Source organism: Pieris napi, chromosome 5 (assembly GCF_905475465.1).
Source record: "Pieris napi chromosome 5, ilPieNapi1.2, whole genome shotgun sequence".
Taxonomy (NCBI): domain Eukaryota; kingdom Metazoa; phylum Arthropoda; class Insecta; order Lepidoptera; family Pieridae; genus Pieris; species Pieris napi.
The window spans coordinates 2133129-2148047 of record NC_062238.1 but is presented as its reverse complement, the minus strand read 5'-3'; the positions used below and the strand labels follow the sequence as shown (position 1 = coordinate 2148047).

At 29.9% G+C, this 14919-nt stretch overlaps 1 protein-coding gene across 12 annotated transcripts in view; it reads left to right on the top strand.

The window, feature by feature from the left end:
- The window catches only part of LOC125049347 (protein tramtrack, beta isoform), a 357718-nt gene that overhangs the window by 175006 nt on the left and 167793 nt on the right, over nucleotides 1-14919 (top strand). The window contains exon 5 of one of the 12 annotated variants that reach the window (XM_047648564.1): nucleotides 12278-12504. The exons of 10 other annotated variants lie outside the window; for them this stretch is intronic. In XM_047648564.1, the coding sequence (XP_047504520.1) occupies nucleotides 12278-12489 (212 nt within the window). In that variant the 3' untranslated portion in view covers nucleotides 12490-12504. Of the gene's footprint in view, nucleotides 1-3372; nucleotides 4317-12277; nucleotides 12505-14919 lie in introns of those variants that run through there. One more of the 12 variants, XM_047648557.1, reaches the window with a different exon arrangement.

The window sequence follows — 14919 nt, the reverse complement described above, 5'->3', positions numbered from 1 at the left end:
ATTTGCTTATCCGCTTTGCTTTTCCGGTATCTATGAGAATCGGCCAACATCTATTTTTCATCCCCCTAAATGTTAGGAGTAGTCCACCCCTAAATTTTATTTTTTATTTTTTTGACAAAATTTTTAATTTCAATTTTTTTATGATACAGCATTCAAAAATACATACAACCCCTAACTTTCACCCCTCTACGATCAACCCCTATTTTTTTATTATAAATGATATGACATGGCAAAACGACGTTTGCCCGGTCAGCTAGTTTTATATATATATATATATATATATATATATATATACATATATGGTATTATTCTGGCGCGTGTTCGGCCTGGAATTAAAATTGTAATAATTTACCGCGTTTTAATCGAATTTTTTATTATTTATACAAACTAGTCAGTATTCTCTTATACGAAGATAATTATTATAATGTTTTAAACATGGTATACACACCTAATAAACATCGATAGTCGTTAAGAAATCAAATTATTAAACAATTTCTTGTGATAATTTATCTAAATTAATATTACATAATATAAGTATCTCTCATGCTTAAGATAGTGAATGATGGGAAATTTAATAATAATGTGAAACAGTCATACTCAGAGTCATTAATGAGAAGCTAAAGTCATCCCTTTATTCATAAAAACTAAATTGCTCTGATGGCATTTTTTAAACTAAAGGCTTCATCTTTAATTTGTGTTTAAGCTATGATTTAACACAAAAATAAAGGACTACTCCGAGGGAACATATTATAAGATTTTTAGTATTAAAAGCAATTAGTTCGTGTTTAAATTTCAAAGCTGTATTGGATTATTCTTTAGGTATAATTTAATGGACGCCTCAGAGTATGACTAAATTTATCGTATTGTAAATATGTGTCTATTTATCAATTTAAAACATCATATGATCTCTTAAATGTTCCATTATCTAGTCATATTAGATGTTAAACTAAGAGTTAAATATCTATTTAATCAATTGATTTAAAGTATTTATTTTTAGAGGGTATTAAACAGTATTAATAAGATAATAAAAATAAAAAAATGAAAATTATAAGGTAAAATATTAAATTAATACAACAGCTTAAAACTTTTATTTCGACGTTGAAGTCAATTCGATGAATAATTTTAAAGTTGCTAGTGTCTACAGTTTGAATTAAGTTTGGTGGCGTTTGTTGTATGGATATCTTTAAATAAAACACTTTTTTTGAAGCTGGGTAACAATTGGTTTTAATTGTTTAAAACATGAGCTTATAACTACGATAATATTAGGGATAGTGGGGTTGCGACGCTGGATTAATAAAAAAATAACTTGACTTATTGAAGAGTTCGTAAATTCAACAACCAATCCACCAACCAATCAAACACATGCTGTTTTAGTAGATGTTATATATTTAGTTGCACTAAACATGAAATATATATTTGAGGTAAGTATATGGATATGTTGTTTAGTAAGAAAAACAAATGCACCAGATTTGGAGCGGAAATGCATTTTTGATTACATTTATTTATCATTATGTAGTGAATAGTATTTATATATGAAATAAATAACTTTTGAGTTTGATATTGTTCTAAATTATGCTCTATAGTCTATATAAATCTATCTTAGTACTTAGTATGCGTACAATATTTTTTATATCAACCCATTGTCAATTGTTATCTCATTATAAAATTAGGTACCGGTCAATAAAAAATTAAACTGTACCTATGTTATTTACAAACTTAAAAATCAAATCCAAAATCGGTAACTTTTTATGTCATAAGTTTGTATAATAATTGTTAAATTATTTATTTATTTATTTATACTTTCTTACTTTATTGAAAAATATACACATAACAAAAATAAAAAAGCCGGTTTCAAAAGTTATAAGGCAACAGGGGGCCTTATCGCTAACAAGCGATTTCTTCCAGGCAACTCTAATGTGGAACAATTTAAAAGAAACACCTACAGAGGGTTAGAGTACAAGAAATGCAAAAATAATTAACAAAAAAAAACTCAAAATAACACGTTACTATAACAAGAAAAAAATAAAGAAAAAAATAACAATAATTATAAATAAAAATATGTATGAACACAAATTTAAAAGCCAATCAAAAGGTTAATTGAGTCACAATAATTAATATATATAAGCAGAGCTAAGTAAGAGGCAGAATTAAAATGATCAAAAAGAAGCTTTTTAAATAAATTTACAAAGTCTAATATCTTATCTAAATTAATAAAAATATGTACAATTGTCGCTTTAAATCAATTCCATATTCTGAAAGTTTGGTAATATTGTGTGTTTTCAGGTAATCCGGTAGACTTCTACTTTGGGCCTGGAGAAGACGGGAGTACAATATTGATACACCAAGGTTTTCGGTTTCATAAAAACTACAAAAATGGCGACAAAATATCGTGGAAATGTAATAAATGGCGGTGCAACGCTCGGATGACGACACTAAAAAATGAGGTTGTAGGTGTAAGAAATCAGCATATTCATCGTGATCTCGCTTGACATTCTAGCTGATTTTACAGTCAATATCCGTTTACGAAACACAAATGCTAACTTACCTTCCCATTTGCTTTTTAAACCCCTTTAAAATCTACGGTTAAGCAACTTCCTATTAGGAAATAGATGCAACCATAAACATGAAATTGTCAGAACCCCACCGAACTCGGATAGTGGTAAATTTTTAGCTCTTTAGACACATAAGAAGACAGTCATAACTGGGGGGTTGCAGTGTTTGACGAAGGTTGAACTATTGCACATTCCCTTCGTTTGTGATTGGTTAGCAGGATCTCTAGTCATTACGTCGTTACTCTACGCGTTGACACATATAACGACATGTTATTACTTTCCTTTGTCCAAAATGAATGTACTGTTTGACGTCTTTTGTTTTGTTCTACATTGTATATGGTATATGACCATACTTTATTATAAATGATTAATATATCATGCCCATTCGTGATTGTTAATACGAGTAAATTTAGAAACTTGTAACTAAAAGTGTATAATGTATTTTTGTGAATTTTGTGAATGTGAATCAAATAATTAAAATTAAATTTCAAGAAAAAATTGTGTTGTTTTATTAATCATTCTAATCGCGTATAGATTTTTTCTATAGAACAGGGGCAGGAGGCTCATCTGATGTTAAGTGATACCGCCACCTATGGACACTCAATGCCAGAGGGCTCGCGAGTGCGTTGCCGGCCTTTTAAGTATTGGTACGCTCTTTTCTTGAAGGACCCTAAGTCAACTTGGTTCGGTAATACTTCAGTGGGCAGCTCCACATAGCGGTGGTGCGCGACAAAAATTTCCTTAAAAAACGCTTATTTTGATTTTATTATACGTTGATTGTGCGTACCGTTAACCCTACTAATTCAATATGATTTTTCAGATCTGAAACCAGTGTTTGCTCTGTCTCAAAGGGGTAACACAGTTATAATAATTGGAAAATACCGCTTCAATCGAGTGACTAAACAAGGGAATAGATCCAGATGGGTGTGTGTGAAAGCAAAATCGGGATGCAGAGCTTCTCTTCATACAATGGACAATGCTATTGTTCGCGTCTGGGGCCTTCACGATCCCGTGGCACATACTACTGCTAATAGATTCTAAGATTAACCGGATCTACTCTCGCCTTAATAGATTATAAATATTAATAAACTTTAGTTTTAAATTCGAAAAGCATAATGCATTAAAATTTATTTGTAGCTATAACCAATTCGTAGCAATATGCTACACGCGTAGCTTACGTAGCTACGCTGGACATTGCTACGACTCACTACGCCAGCGTCTCTAGACAAATGAAAAACTTACATTATAAAATTACAGATATACTTTACTTCTCTGACGAAATAAATTTATTCAACATAGTATATTATATTCTACATAACATTGTTGTTTATCGTTTGTCTAGAGCCACAGAGCAGAACGAATGGAGTGCTACTGTTAATGTAAGAAATAATTGTGTCATTGATTAGTTATCCCTAATAGTGCCTTTTTCTGTGGTTTCATTGTAATTTATATAAATCATAATATTTTTATTTTAGTGAACAGTTCTGAATTTGTACTAACATTCTAAATTTGTATGTAGTTTTTTACTGAAATTAACCTTATCGTGCAATTAAGAATTCATATTACAGTATATTAATTCTAGGTAACAATTATATGACATTATTAAAAATTAAATAAAAAGCAATATAGGTAGTTGTTAGTTTTTAGGTTGCGTATAATTTGATAAGTTTTCTACGATGGCTTTTGCAGAATATGAAATTATACTTATTGTTTTGTATTTTATTGATCGCTTGAAAAAATTTAGTAATAAATTGTGAAATTTGACTCATGGTGTTTATTGTACGTTAACACGCTGACGACTTTAATAATGCTGAAATTGCCTTGTTTATTTTTTCAGACTATACTTAACATTTATTTAAACATATTTAATAACGGGGCTCTTTTTTTTTTCTACAGCCAGTAGATTTCCAGTAGATCTGTCTCTGTAAATATTTGTTTCTAAAAGTAATTTCTATGTATTTTATTTAAGCATTCATTGGGAAAAATCTTAAAGGAAATCCGGCATTCTTCTTCAATGGATTCAAGTTCATTCGACATAGTTCAAGCAAGGGGTGCAAGGCTCGATGGATTTGTTGCAGAGTGAGACATGGATGTCGGGCAACAGTTGTTAGCATTGATGGAGAAGTTGTTAAAGTCTTACATCAGCACAATCATACTTAATTTTATTAATACTAGCTGTGCTTAGTAAAACACGCTTTAATCTGTTAGATAAAGAATTGTGATTGTGACAGTAATATATTATTAAATCTGTAAATGTGTATTGTACAAATCAATGTAAAACCGAGATATAAGTCTTAGATTTACCAAAATATAGAAATATTTATTGTTTATTTCGTGAAATAAAAACTGCTTTAAAATATTCTTTAGCCTCAAGACATTTAATTTATCATTCTACGTTTAGCATATGCCGTTAACTGCGTTAGTACAATTTATTACGTGAATAAATGCGTACAAAATACAAGATTTACACCATTTATTTCTCCTATTCTTTTGTATAAAAAGGAACTTTTTCGATAGTTTTGTGTAGTATTCATATATATGTCGTAGCTAACAAGCTTAATTGGCCATTCGATTACCACAAGGTCACTATCGCAAATGGCCAAAGTAGTAGCCAGCCAGTTTATTAAATGTTGTTACAAACGCTACGGCTGAAAATCTTTTAGGCCGCTAGTTAAACGGCGCTGTTTAGTTAATAGAGGTAGTTAGAGGCTAGGCTGTTAATTGAATGGCTAATTAAGCTAGTTTGCTGTAACATATACATTGTAAGTTTTATGATGTTACGAACGTATAGATTTCCCATACGTTTTGAAAACGCCCATGGTTCGATTGTAAAGTTAACCACACCACCAGTTTAGTAAATAGTTTTGTTTCGTAAAAATAGTGAATAAAGTAAATGTGGACGTATGTGTCATATATTGTTTTATGTTTTTATTAATATGAGTAATAGAATGCAGTCAAACAGGGCGAGAAAATTTTTAAATTTACTTAATAATAATGTAAATAATACCAGTGATACAATGAACAATGTCACAGGAATCGATGATATAATTGAAAACAGGGATGAAGATGGTAAGTTATATTGATATACTTTATTTATGTTACATATAGTGTGATTTTGCTATTTTTGTTTAATTATTCTAGTCTTTTGCTAGTTTTTCACGTCGCTTACGCCGTATACTGATACAACTACATTTACACCTGTATACGGCGAACAAACTTTATAAATAAGACACTTGACTTATCTGGCTATAATAATGTAATAATACAATTTTTGATAGTTTTGTTTTAATTGTGGTATAATATATTTTTTTTAACTTTTTAACTTAATGTTTTTAATTTAAATTATTGTTTCTTTTAGAGTCTCCATTGCCACCTGATGCAAATTTTACGGAAGAAGAGCTATCAATACTTGATGATATTGGTTTGAATGATAGCAAGGATGTATTGCAGAATGTCCCTTCTAATGCTTCCATATTATTCCCAGATGATATTCCTTGCTCCTCGCCTTGGGTATCGAATGTTGATAACAGAATTCAAAAAGGAGACCGATCGCCATCAGTCATAGAAAACACTCCAGATCATTCGCCCTTCCAGAATAGAATTATAGAAAATTATTGTGATATTACTCCAGTACCATCGCCGTATAATTCTTTTGCTCCATCACCTGTTAATTTCGAGTTAATTGATAGTCCTGCGGTTGCCTCCCCTGCATCTGACATTAATGATATCACATACTCACCGTCCAATATCGCCAAAAGTCGTAAGCGCATTTCCGATGCTAAAAAAGATAAAGGAAGGCTACGAGAACGTTTTCATAAAAAATGGAAGGATCAGGAGAGGAAATATAACGTTAATAGAGGATTGGAATATGTTAGTAGAAACGGAAGAGTACATGATAAGAAAATTATGAAATCTTCTTGCCCCGCAACTTGTCGCAAGAAATGCAGTGAGAAATTAACAGAAAATATTCGGCAAAGAATTTTTGATATGTTTTGGAGTATTGGAGACCACTCAAGACAGTGGGATTTTTTGGCAAGGTATGCTGTAAAAGCTGAAAAAAAAAGATATACTGTGGATAAAGAAAATTCAAAACGTCTTCACACTATTTCTTATTACCTTCCAAACAGTCAAGGAGATAATGTTGAGACTACAAAAATATCAGTTTGCAAAACTATGTTCTTGAGAACCCTTTCTATTAGTTTTAATTTTGTTTATACAGCATTAGAAAAGTCCGATAAAGGAAATGGATTTATTAAAAGAGATCAGCGTGGTAGACATATAAATCATCCAAAGATTATCAATGACGATATCGTTCGCAGTGTTATAGATCACGTTGAAGCATTTTCTCCTGTAGAGTCACATTATACTCGCGAAAAATCCAGTAAAAAATATCTGGAGGGCTCTTTATCCTTCCCAAAAATGTTTAAGTTATATATCGAATGGTTTGATTCTAATAAATACTCTTCTAAAGCGACTACCGTGAGACAATACCGAGATATAATTAGTAAAAATATCAATATAGGTTTTCATAAACCCAAAAAAAGATGTTTGTGAACAATGTCACATATATGAAAATAATAAGCATGTTACACAGACCTATTCCTATTGACAAAAATAAGTACAAAGACTTAATGGATCTTTGTAAGAAGCTGGTGATTCCTAAGGAGTATCATTTGTTTTTTAATAATTTGATTCCAAATAACTCTAATAGAGCAGATGAAAGTGATTCAGATTGATTTTTGATTCATTAAACTTTTAATATTTTTGTTATTTTGATAAACCTTATAGCTATTTATGGAGCGTTAGAATTTCCTAGACTTTAAAATTTATATTATTCATTTGTATTCTTTTTATTAATAATGTTTTACGTAAGTTACCATTTTTAGTTCCTATTATTTTTATTGATGTTTGTTACTTTTTAAGAAATTGTAATGATACTACATTGAAAATTTGTTTAGTAGAATTGTTCAACTTGTAGCATTTAATAATGTTAACAAAAAGGGGTCCTACTTAATTATAACGATATTAATTATAATAACATTGTGATTTTTTAAAATGCGTTGTTTTTGTTAATGAGTCTACTTCTTCCTAACCTTTATTAATTTCGTAAGTTATTAGAAATAAAATAAGTAAAAAGCCTCGATAAATTATATTAGTCCAGTATACGTTGAGGTTTCAAATACTAACATAGCTAAGTATTTTCCTAGTATAATGAGTCAAGTGTGGCTATTTCAACATTTTATTATTGAGTGAGACAAAAAATCCCGAAAATAACCAAAATTTAGATGATATTAATAAAATGATAATCATATTTCTTAATATTTATGTGTAAACTATGGATTTTGATGTACAACGTACATGAAAATAACTGGTAGTTAAACCATTTTACTATTGAGTTCCGCCCGTGTATCATGTAGTAATGTACATAAAATATCATTTAAAAACAAAATTCAGCAAAATCATGTTATACTAAAGGAAGAGCTTTCAATCTTTATTAAAAAAACATTTAATTTATTCCGAATTAGTTTGATTTCATTAAAATATAAACAATTTGCCTTAAAATGGCTCTCCGATAAAATTACTACAATGTCAGTTGACTCAGTATACTTAGGAGGTATCGACATACATCAGGTATTTAAATATAGGTCTTTATGTAATTTTTCTCAGGTTTTTATATCCTACAAGAATAAAGCAGATATAAACAATATCTACTTTATTCTTGAATCATAAACTTCCTGTGTTCCAAATGTTATATTGCATGTTAAATATTGGTAAATTTTGTGGTTTATCCGTTTTTCGAACTTTATGATCTACATAAACAAAGAAATTATAGATTTTAAACAATAATTTGTAATTTTATCGAAGTAATCTGTCTTGGTGTCTTCCTAATAAAATTAACAAATATAATATGTTACAGGACCTACTTTCACGATGTCACGCTATGGTAAGCCAGTTTTATTGATGGGACTGTATAGGTACAATAAAAAGAGAGGAAGAAGTACTGATAAAAAGACTTTTTGGGTATGCAGCCGAAAGAGTCAAGGCTGTAACGCCTCTTTGACAACTAGAGATGATGCTGTTATTAGATGTAATTTGGAGCATAGATGCAATACAGGCCAATAACAAACAAAGCGATTTATTTTATGACGCACCAATGAAGCGCTGCGTATCTAGTTTTTAGCGCTTTAAGCGCATAAGTGAATTGGTATTTTTTTATGCTTAAAGAGTGACACGCAATAGAAGCGTGAACTTATAGAGAATTGAAATTTTTATTAGAATACTATAACGAATGACATTTTCCATAAAACAGCGCTGCCATACCATACTAGAATTGCTATGTATTTTTTTACATTATAAATATCGTCAATCTATTGTACAAGTTTTACCGAGATTGGACACCTTTTGATTATTAAAATATATTTATTTTTCAAAGAATATTGGATACAGATGTTTCATTCTCGTTTAAGTCGTGAAACTGCGATTTTATAAACACTAAATCAATCTTATTACTATTGTTTAAGTATAGCGATAAGTTAGAGTTGCCTCAAAAAGTGTCAATTAAATAATTAATATTTATTTTTATTTTTTATAAACGTCAAGTTATATGCATATAATATATAAGTTTTCAAATAAAGAGAGTAGAATGAACGAAAAAACTAGCAATAAACTTATCCCTTACATTAATACATAAAGCACGAATATCTGTCATAGCGTATACAGACAAAAAGAGACAATAGATAACAGTGTAATTAGATTAATAGGTTACAATTGGTGTAATTAGACCAGTCAGTCAAGACAATTAATTCATAATAATTCCAAAAGTTTTCAAATTTTGATGTAAGGTCGGGAGTGGTATTAAAACAAACTATAAAATTTTGCAACCTGCTCTGCGGTCCGGAACATTGTTAAAAATAAGTTTTGGTCGTGAAAAAAATTCCAAAAGTTCTGCAAACTTGGGGAAGTTTTCGATATAATATTTCATATCACGTATAAAATTTGCAACCAACCTAAGTGTACGGAACATTTTTTGTTATTAAAAATTAATGTTTTTCTTTATTAAACTGAAGGAAAACGTTCCAAAAGTTCTGCAAATTTGACAGATATATCGAAAATAAAATAAATAACCAACCTGCAAATTTTATACGTGATATGAAATATTATATCGAAAACTTCCCCAAGTTTGCAGAACTTTTGGAATTTTTTTCACGACCATACAGCAAAAATTAATTTAATTGCAATTTTAACAATGTTCCGGACTGCGGACAAGGTTGCAAAATGAGATTTATTGTCGTCCCAATGTACCATTCACTTGACCGAAGTTTGAAAACTTTTGGAATTATTATCAAATTTTCGATTTCGAATGTCTATAATGACTGGCCTAAATGTTTTATTATTGATTGAAGAACGCAAAAGTCCATACATATTTTAGACACAGAAATTCGTATTGAGTATGTAAAGTATTTTCATTTTCTTGTACAAAGTCTGATAACTAATTTTATATTAAATTGTTTTAAATTAGCTCGTGTTTCATTTAACAAGCTTCGAATATTTTATGTATGTAAATTTATTTAAAATTATCGATTTCAGTCACACGTGAATTAACACTAAACGGAAAGCAGTACCTACATATGCACGGTCAGAAATTTAGGATTCACCAAAACGAGGGAGATAAGGTCCGCTGGCGGTGTATAAAGAAAACTATAGGATGCAAAGCTTTCATCATCACTATGAATGGAATTGTTTTACGAACACGTCATAATCACAACCATTGAACGACTTGTTTGTGAATAAATATTTATTTCATAATGAAATTGGAAGTAAAACTAATTACATATGGTAGTCTGAATACATGTGGCTAATAAAAAACGAAACACGCCATTGTTTGGTACGAGCCTTGTAGGATAGTATGTAAATTGTCAATAGCGCTGACGTTGTGATTTGAAAGTCTAATCAGGATTTGAACAAATGAATGTTACTAAGTTATTTTTAGGTTCGTTTGTATGTGTGTACTTTGGAACCCAGTTTAATATAACAGTATTATTTCTTCCAAATTATATTTGGTTAATTACCTACCATTTGCCATGGATAGCAAACGTTAGGTTTTCCAAACCCTTTTTTATATAACAGAGGGTAAACGTGTAGGAGGCTCATCTGATGTTAAGTGATACCGCCCAAAAACATTGCCAGAGGGCGGAAAGCCATTTGTTTTTGTGTTTGCCATGCATTCGAAATAATTTTGTATTTAATATGTGATGCCAAGAAATAAACATGTGATTAAACAATGAAATTATTATTATATTAGTATTTTTTGATCCATTGCGAACCCCCTAAATACAAAATTTACACAACGTACATTATATTTGTCTCAAGTTTTTTGTTCTTTGTGAAAAGTTCTTGATATTAGAATGGATCAGTACTTCAACAACTGTTCTATGTACTTTTATCAATAATAATAATTGATGTATCCGTTTCGTTTCCTTATATGATAAATCATGATGTTAATTATAATTTAATTTTCAGTAAAATTCGGATATAATGACCAAGGAAAATTGTTTTTATTATGTAACGGAAATAAATTTACGGTTCACCAAAATGAGAGAAATAAACTAAGATGGCGCTGCATTCAAAAGAAAATCGGGTGTATGGCTTTCATCACAACTGGTCTTGATTATGTTGTGTATAAAATGAAACATAATCATAATCACTAACACAAATGTTAGTTTGTATTTACCTTTTGGTTCAATATAGAAACGGATAAACGAGAATGTTATAACACGTATTTAAAACGTGTTTAAAGAATAAATAATTTTTCTCCTAGTTCGTTTACTTATAAAATCATTCAAGACGATTTTAATACATCATTACAGTATAATATTTATGTAGAGATTTTGTTTAGACCAAGTCTAGTATACAATCATGTTTGATCGACACAAAGTCTGTATAGTTTGTTGGTCACGTAAAAAGTCAAAGCGCACTCTTACTTGACTGCAAAAAAAGTTTTGTCTTATGAAGTATTATATTATTGTTATAATATACGTAATTTCGTCAAATTTCAAGGCAAAGCATTATCTAGCTATGAAAGCTTAGTTCACGCCAAAAAGTTCCGTATTTTTATAAATATATCTAGTCTTCTCTTGTTACGGAAACTTCGACAAAGCTTCGTATTAAGTATTAAGTAGAACCATATTGATGTTCGTCATAATGTACTTTGTAATATGGTAAACTATTAATTAATCTATTTATTACTAATTATTATTTAAAACTATTTCGCGAATTTTCGCAGATATATGAATTTTGTGTTGATATAAAATAGCAACCAAAAACTTTGACTTATCCTAAAACTAGCCTTCAATTAAAATTTGAAATGTTCCTGTAGTATTAAAAGACTCGACTAATTTGAATTAAGACTACTATATGTTTATTTTTGAATGTATGCATCTATTTCCTTAGTTCTAAAATTAAAAATTTTCTCAGACTGACTTTCATGTTCTCTACAATTATGACTACTTATTTTATTAACAATTATTACAACTTAAGTACGAATTGTTACTAACACAACATAAGATCTACGCTCTGAATATAAATAATATTCTATATCGAAGCGTCTAAAATATTAATGAATAATATATTAACGTAGAAAACAATAACAATAAATTAAATTATATAATTTTGTCATACATTCTTTATTGGAATTTTCATTCTACTAACTAGAGTTTTGTTTTTAGATTTTCTTCGGACACTATTTCGTAAGCGATACTGGGGTGATTCTACAAATATTTACGTTGGAGGCCATAAGTTCTGTCGGCATTCGCGGTCGCTAGCTGGGAACAGAATCAGGTGGACGTGCTCGAAGAAACATAAGCTTAAGTGTAAGGCCTCCGCGGTGACGATAGATGGCGTGGTGGTCTCCACGACTGGTCTACATTCACATAATTAGGTGTAAGTTGCAACCATGTTCGACCAAGTTTCTTGACTTCTTATTGATTAAAACTAAATTAATGTTATTCGTCTTTTGTCAAGTTGTGAGTATATATTCAATTGCTTTAGTTAAAATGTTTAATTTATTTAATTTAATTAGGCGAAAAAGGCTTTAGTTTCCAGCCTTGAATTTATTTATTTGTAGAATAAAAGTTTTATGCTACATACATAGCGTATAAATTTATAAATGTATACATCTATTATACATATATCTGAGTTTTTTCATAAATACACTGTTGAATGGGTCTTATAAAGGCCGGCAACGTACTCACGAGCCTTCTGGCTATGTGAGTGTCCATAGGCGCAGGTATCACTTAACATCAGATGAGCCTCCAGTCCGTTTGCCTCCTATTAAATAAAAAAAACTATATTATAAACCATATTTATAATTAATTGCCTGATTGGATTAGGCTGTACTTTGTTAATCAATAATTTTGAATTGAATTAAATAGAATTTGACTCGATTTCCACGCCACCTATTGGGGCCAATTCAATGTTGAAAAAGGTAACATGCATAGTTCATTGACCTTAAATGATTAATAATAGTTTGTAGAGCAAACTAATTTTAACTATAGAAAAAATAAGACATTTTTATGGAACCCTATTAACTTTAATAATTTATTACAATTATTTAAGATTAATGAACTCAGCTTAGATCCAGTTTAATAATAACGATATGAATTTATTAATTGTACTAACGATTAGATTAAATATAAAATATTTTTATAATAAAATTATTTATCGAATGTAATATTAAACATTCCACTTAGTATTGTTACGATTAAGTAGAATACCTTTAATGTTTTAAAACTACGATTTAAGCAAAAAATATTTTATAAACGACGTTGTGTATAATTTTCAAAATTGTTATATTTGCATTAATTAGTGGTAAATCGATAATAGTTTTTACTGTTTAAATATAATCAGTTTTTAATGGTTTTTTTATTAAAAAATACGGAGTTTTATCTCTATAAAATGATTTGTCCCGACTGATTATCCAGCCTTAAGTTTAAAGTAGATTTCAAATTTTGACATTTAAGGTATCACAGACTTGTATCACAATTGTATGGTAGTTTTTCAAAGGTACATTGATTTTGGCGCTTATACTGGGTAACAAGACAAAATAAAAATATTGGTTTTTAAGTTATATTATACGTATAAGTATTAAGTATGTTGCTACATTTTGTAAATAAGCCAGAAATATTTATAAATAAAAAACATATATCGCAGAAGAAAATATAATTTATAATATAAGACATATATCTTAATATATATAAATTACGTGTCACGTTGTTTGTCCGCTATGGACTCCTAAACTACCGAACCGATTTCAATAAAATTTGCACACCGCGTGTAGTTTGATCCAACTTAAAAGATAGCTTACATCTCAATTTATACCCGCAATATTATTTTATTGCAAAATATTTGTTTATTATTTGATAGTCACAATTCTAACAGATGGCGCTGTGTTGAAAGTACCAACGTTTCACATAAGCTACAATTTAATGGCATAACCATCAAAAAAGCATGGTGGTCCCCTGACGGTGTTCTCCTACCGTTTCCCTTGAATAGTTTACTACTATGTAATATAACAGAAACCTTAGCCACAGCAACGCTTGGCCGGTCTGCTAGTATAATATATATTTTAGATTATTTAAAAGATTCAGTCCGTTACCAGAGTTCCTCACAAACATTACCTTTACATCTCTCATATCTAAATCTCTAAGTGAATGATAATCAAATACATAGTTATATTAAATACTCAGTGTAGGTTTGAACGCCCGCTGTGCACCAATGGTTTTTCTGTCTATGTGTGTTTTCAACACTCGGTCATACGGCGAAGAAAAACATCGTGAGGTAATTGTCATGTCTTAGACCTAAATAGTTGACGGGCTGTGTCAGGCACAGCAGGTAGTTCACCTATTTGTATTAGAAACATCACGAAACAGTAAATACCCTACAACGTTGTCGCAGTGTCCAGTAAATAAATCGATTAGTAATATAATATATTGATATCCTTTTTGTTAATATTTAAGATTTTATTTGATTACACTATTACAAAGTATTTCTTTTTAAATTTTTGTATTGGAAAAAGCTTCTGAAATCCTAAAATCTGTAACGATCCAAATGCTGCATTATTGTAACATAAAAAAGCTGGGTAGAGGGAAAAAGATAAATCTGCAAAGACATAATAATTGTTCGAAAAATAATAAATTGTGTTTTCAGGTTACGAGGTTTTACCTTGCGGTGAAAATAGTTTTTTACTAAGAATCGGTGGCTATACATTTTCTACGAACTACTCTAGTTCCACAGGGAGAAGTGTCTGGTACTGCTCTAAACGAAAGCGTCGGAATTGCAAAGTGACCGTTAAAATGATGAACTCCCAGAT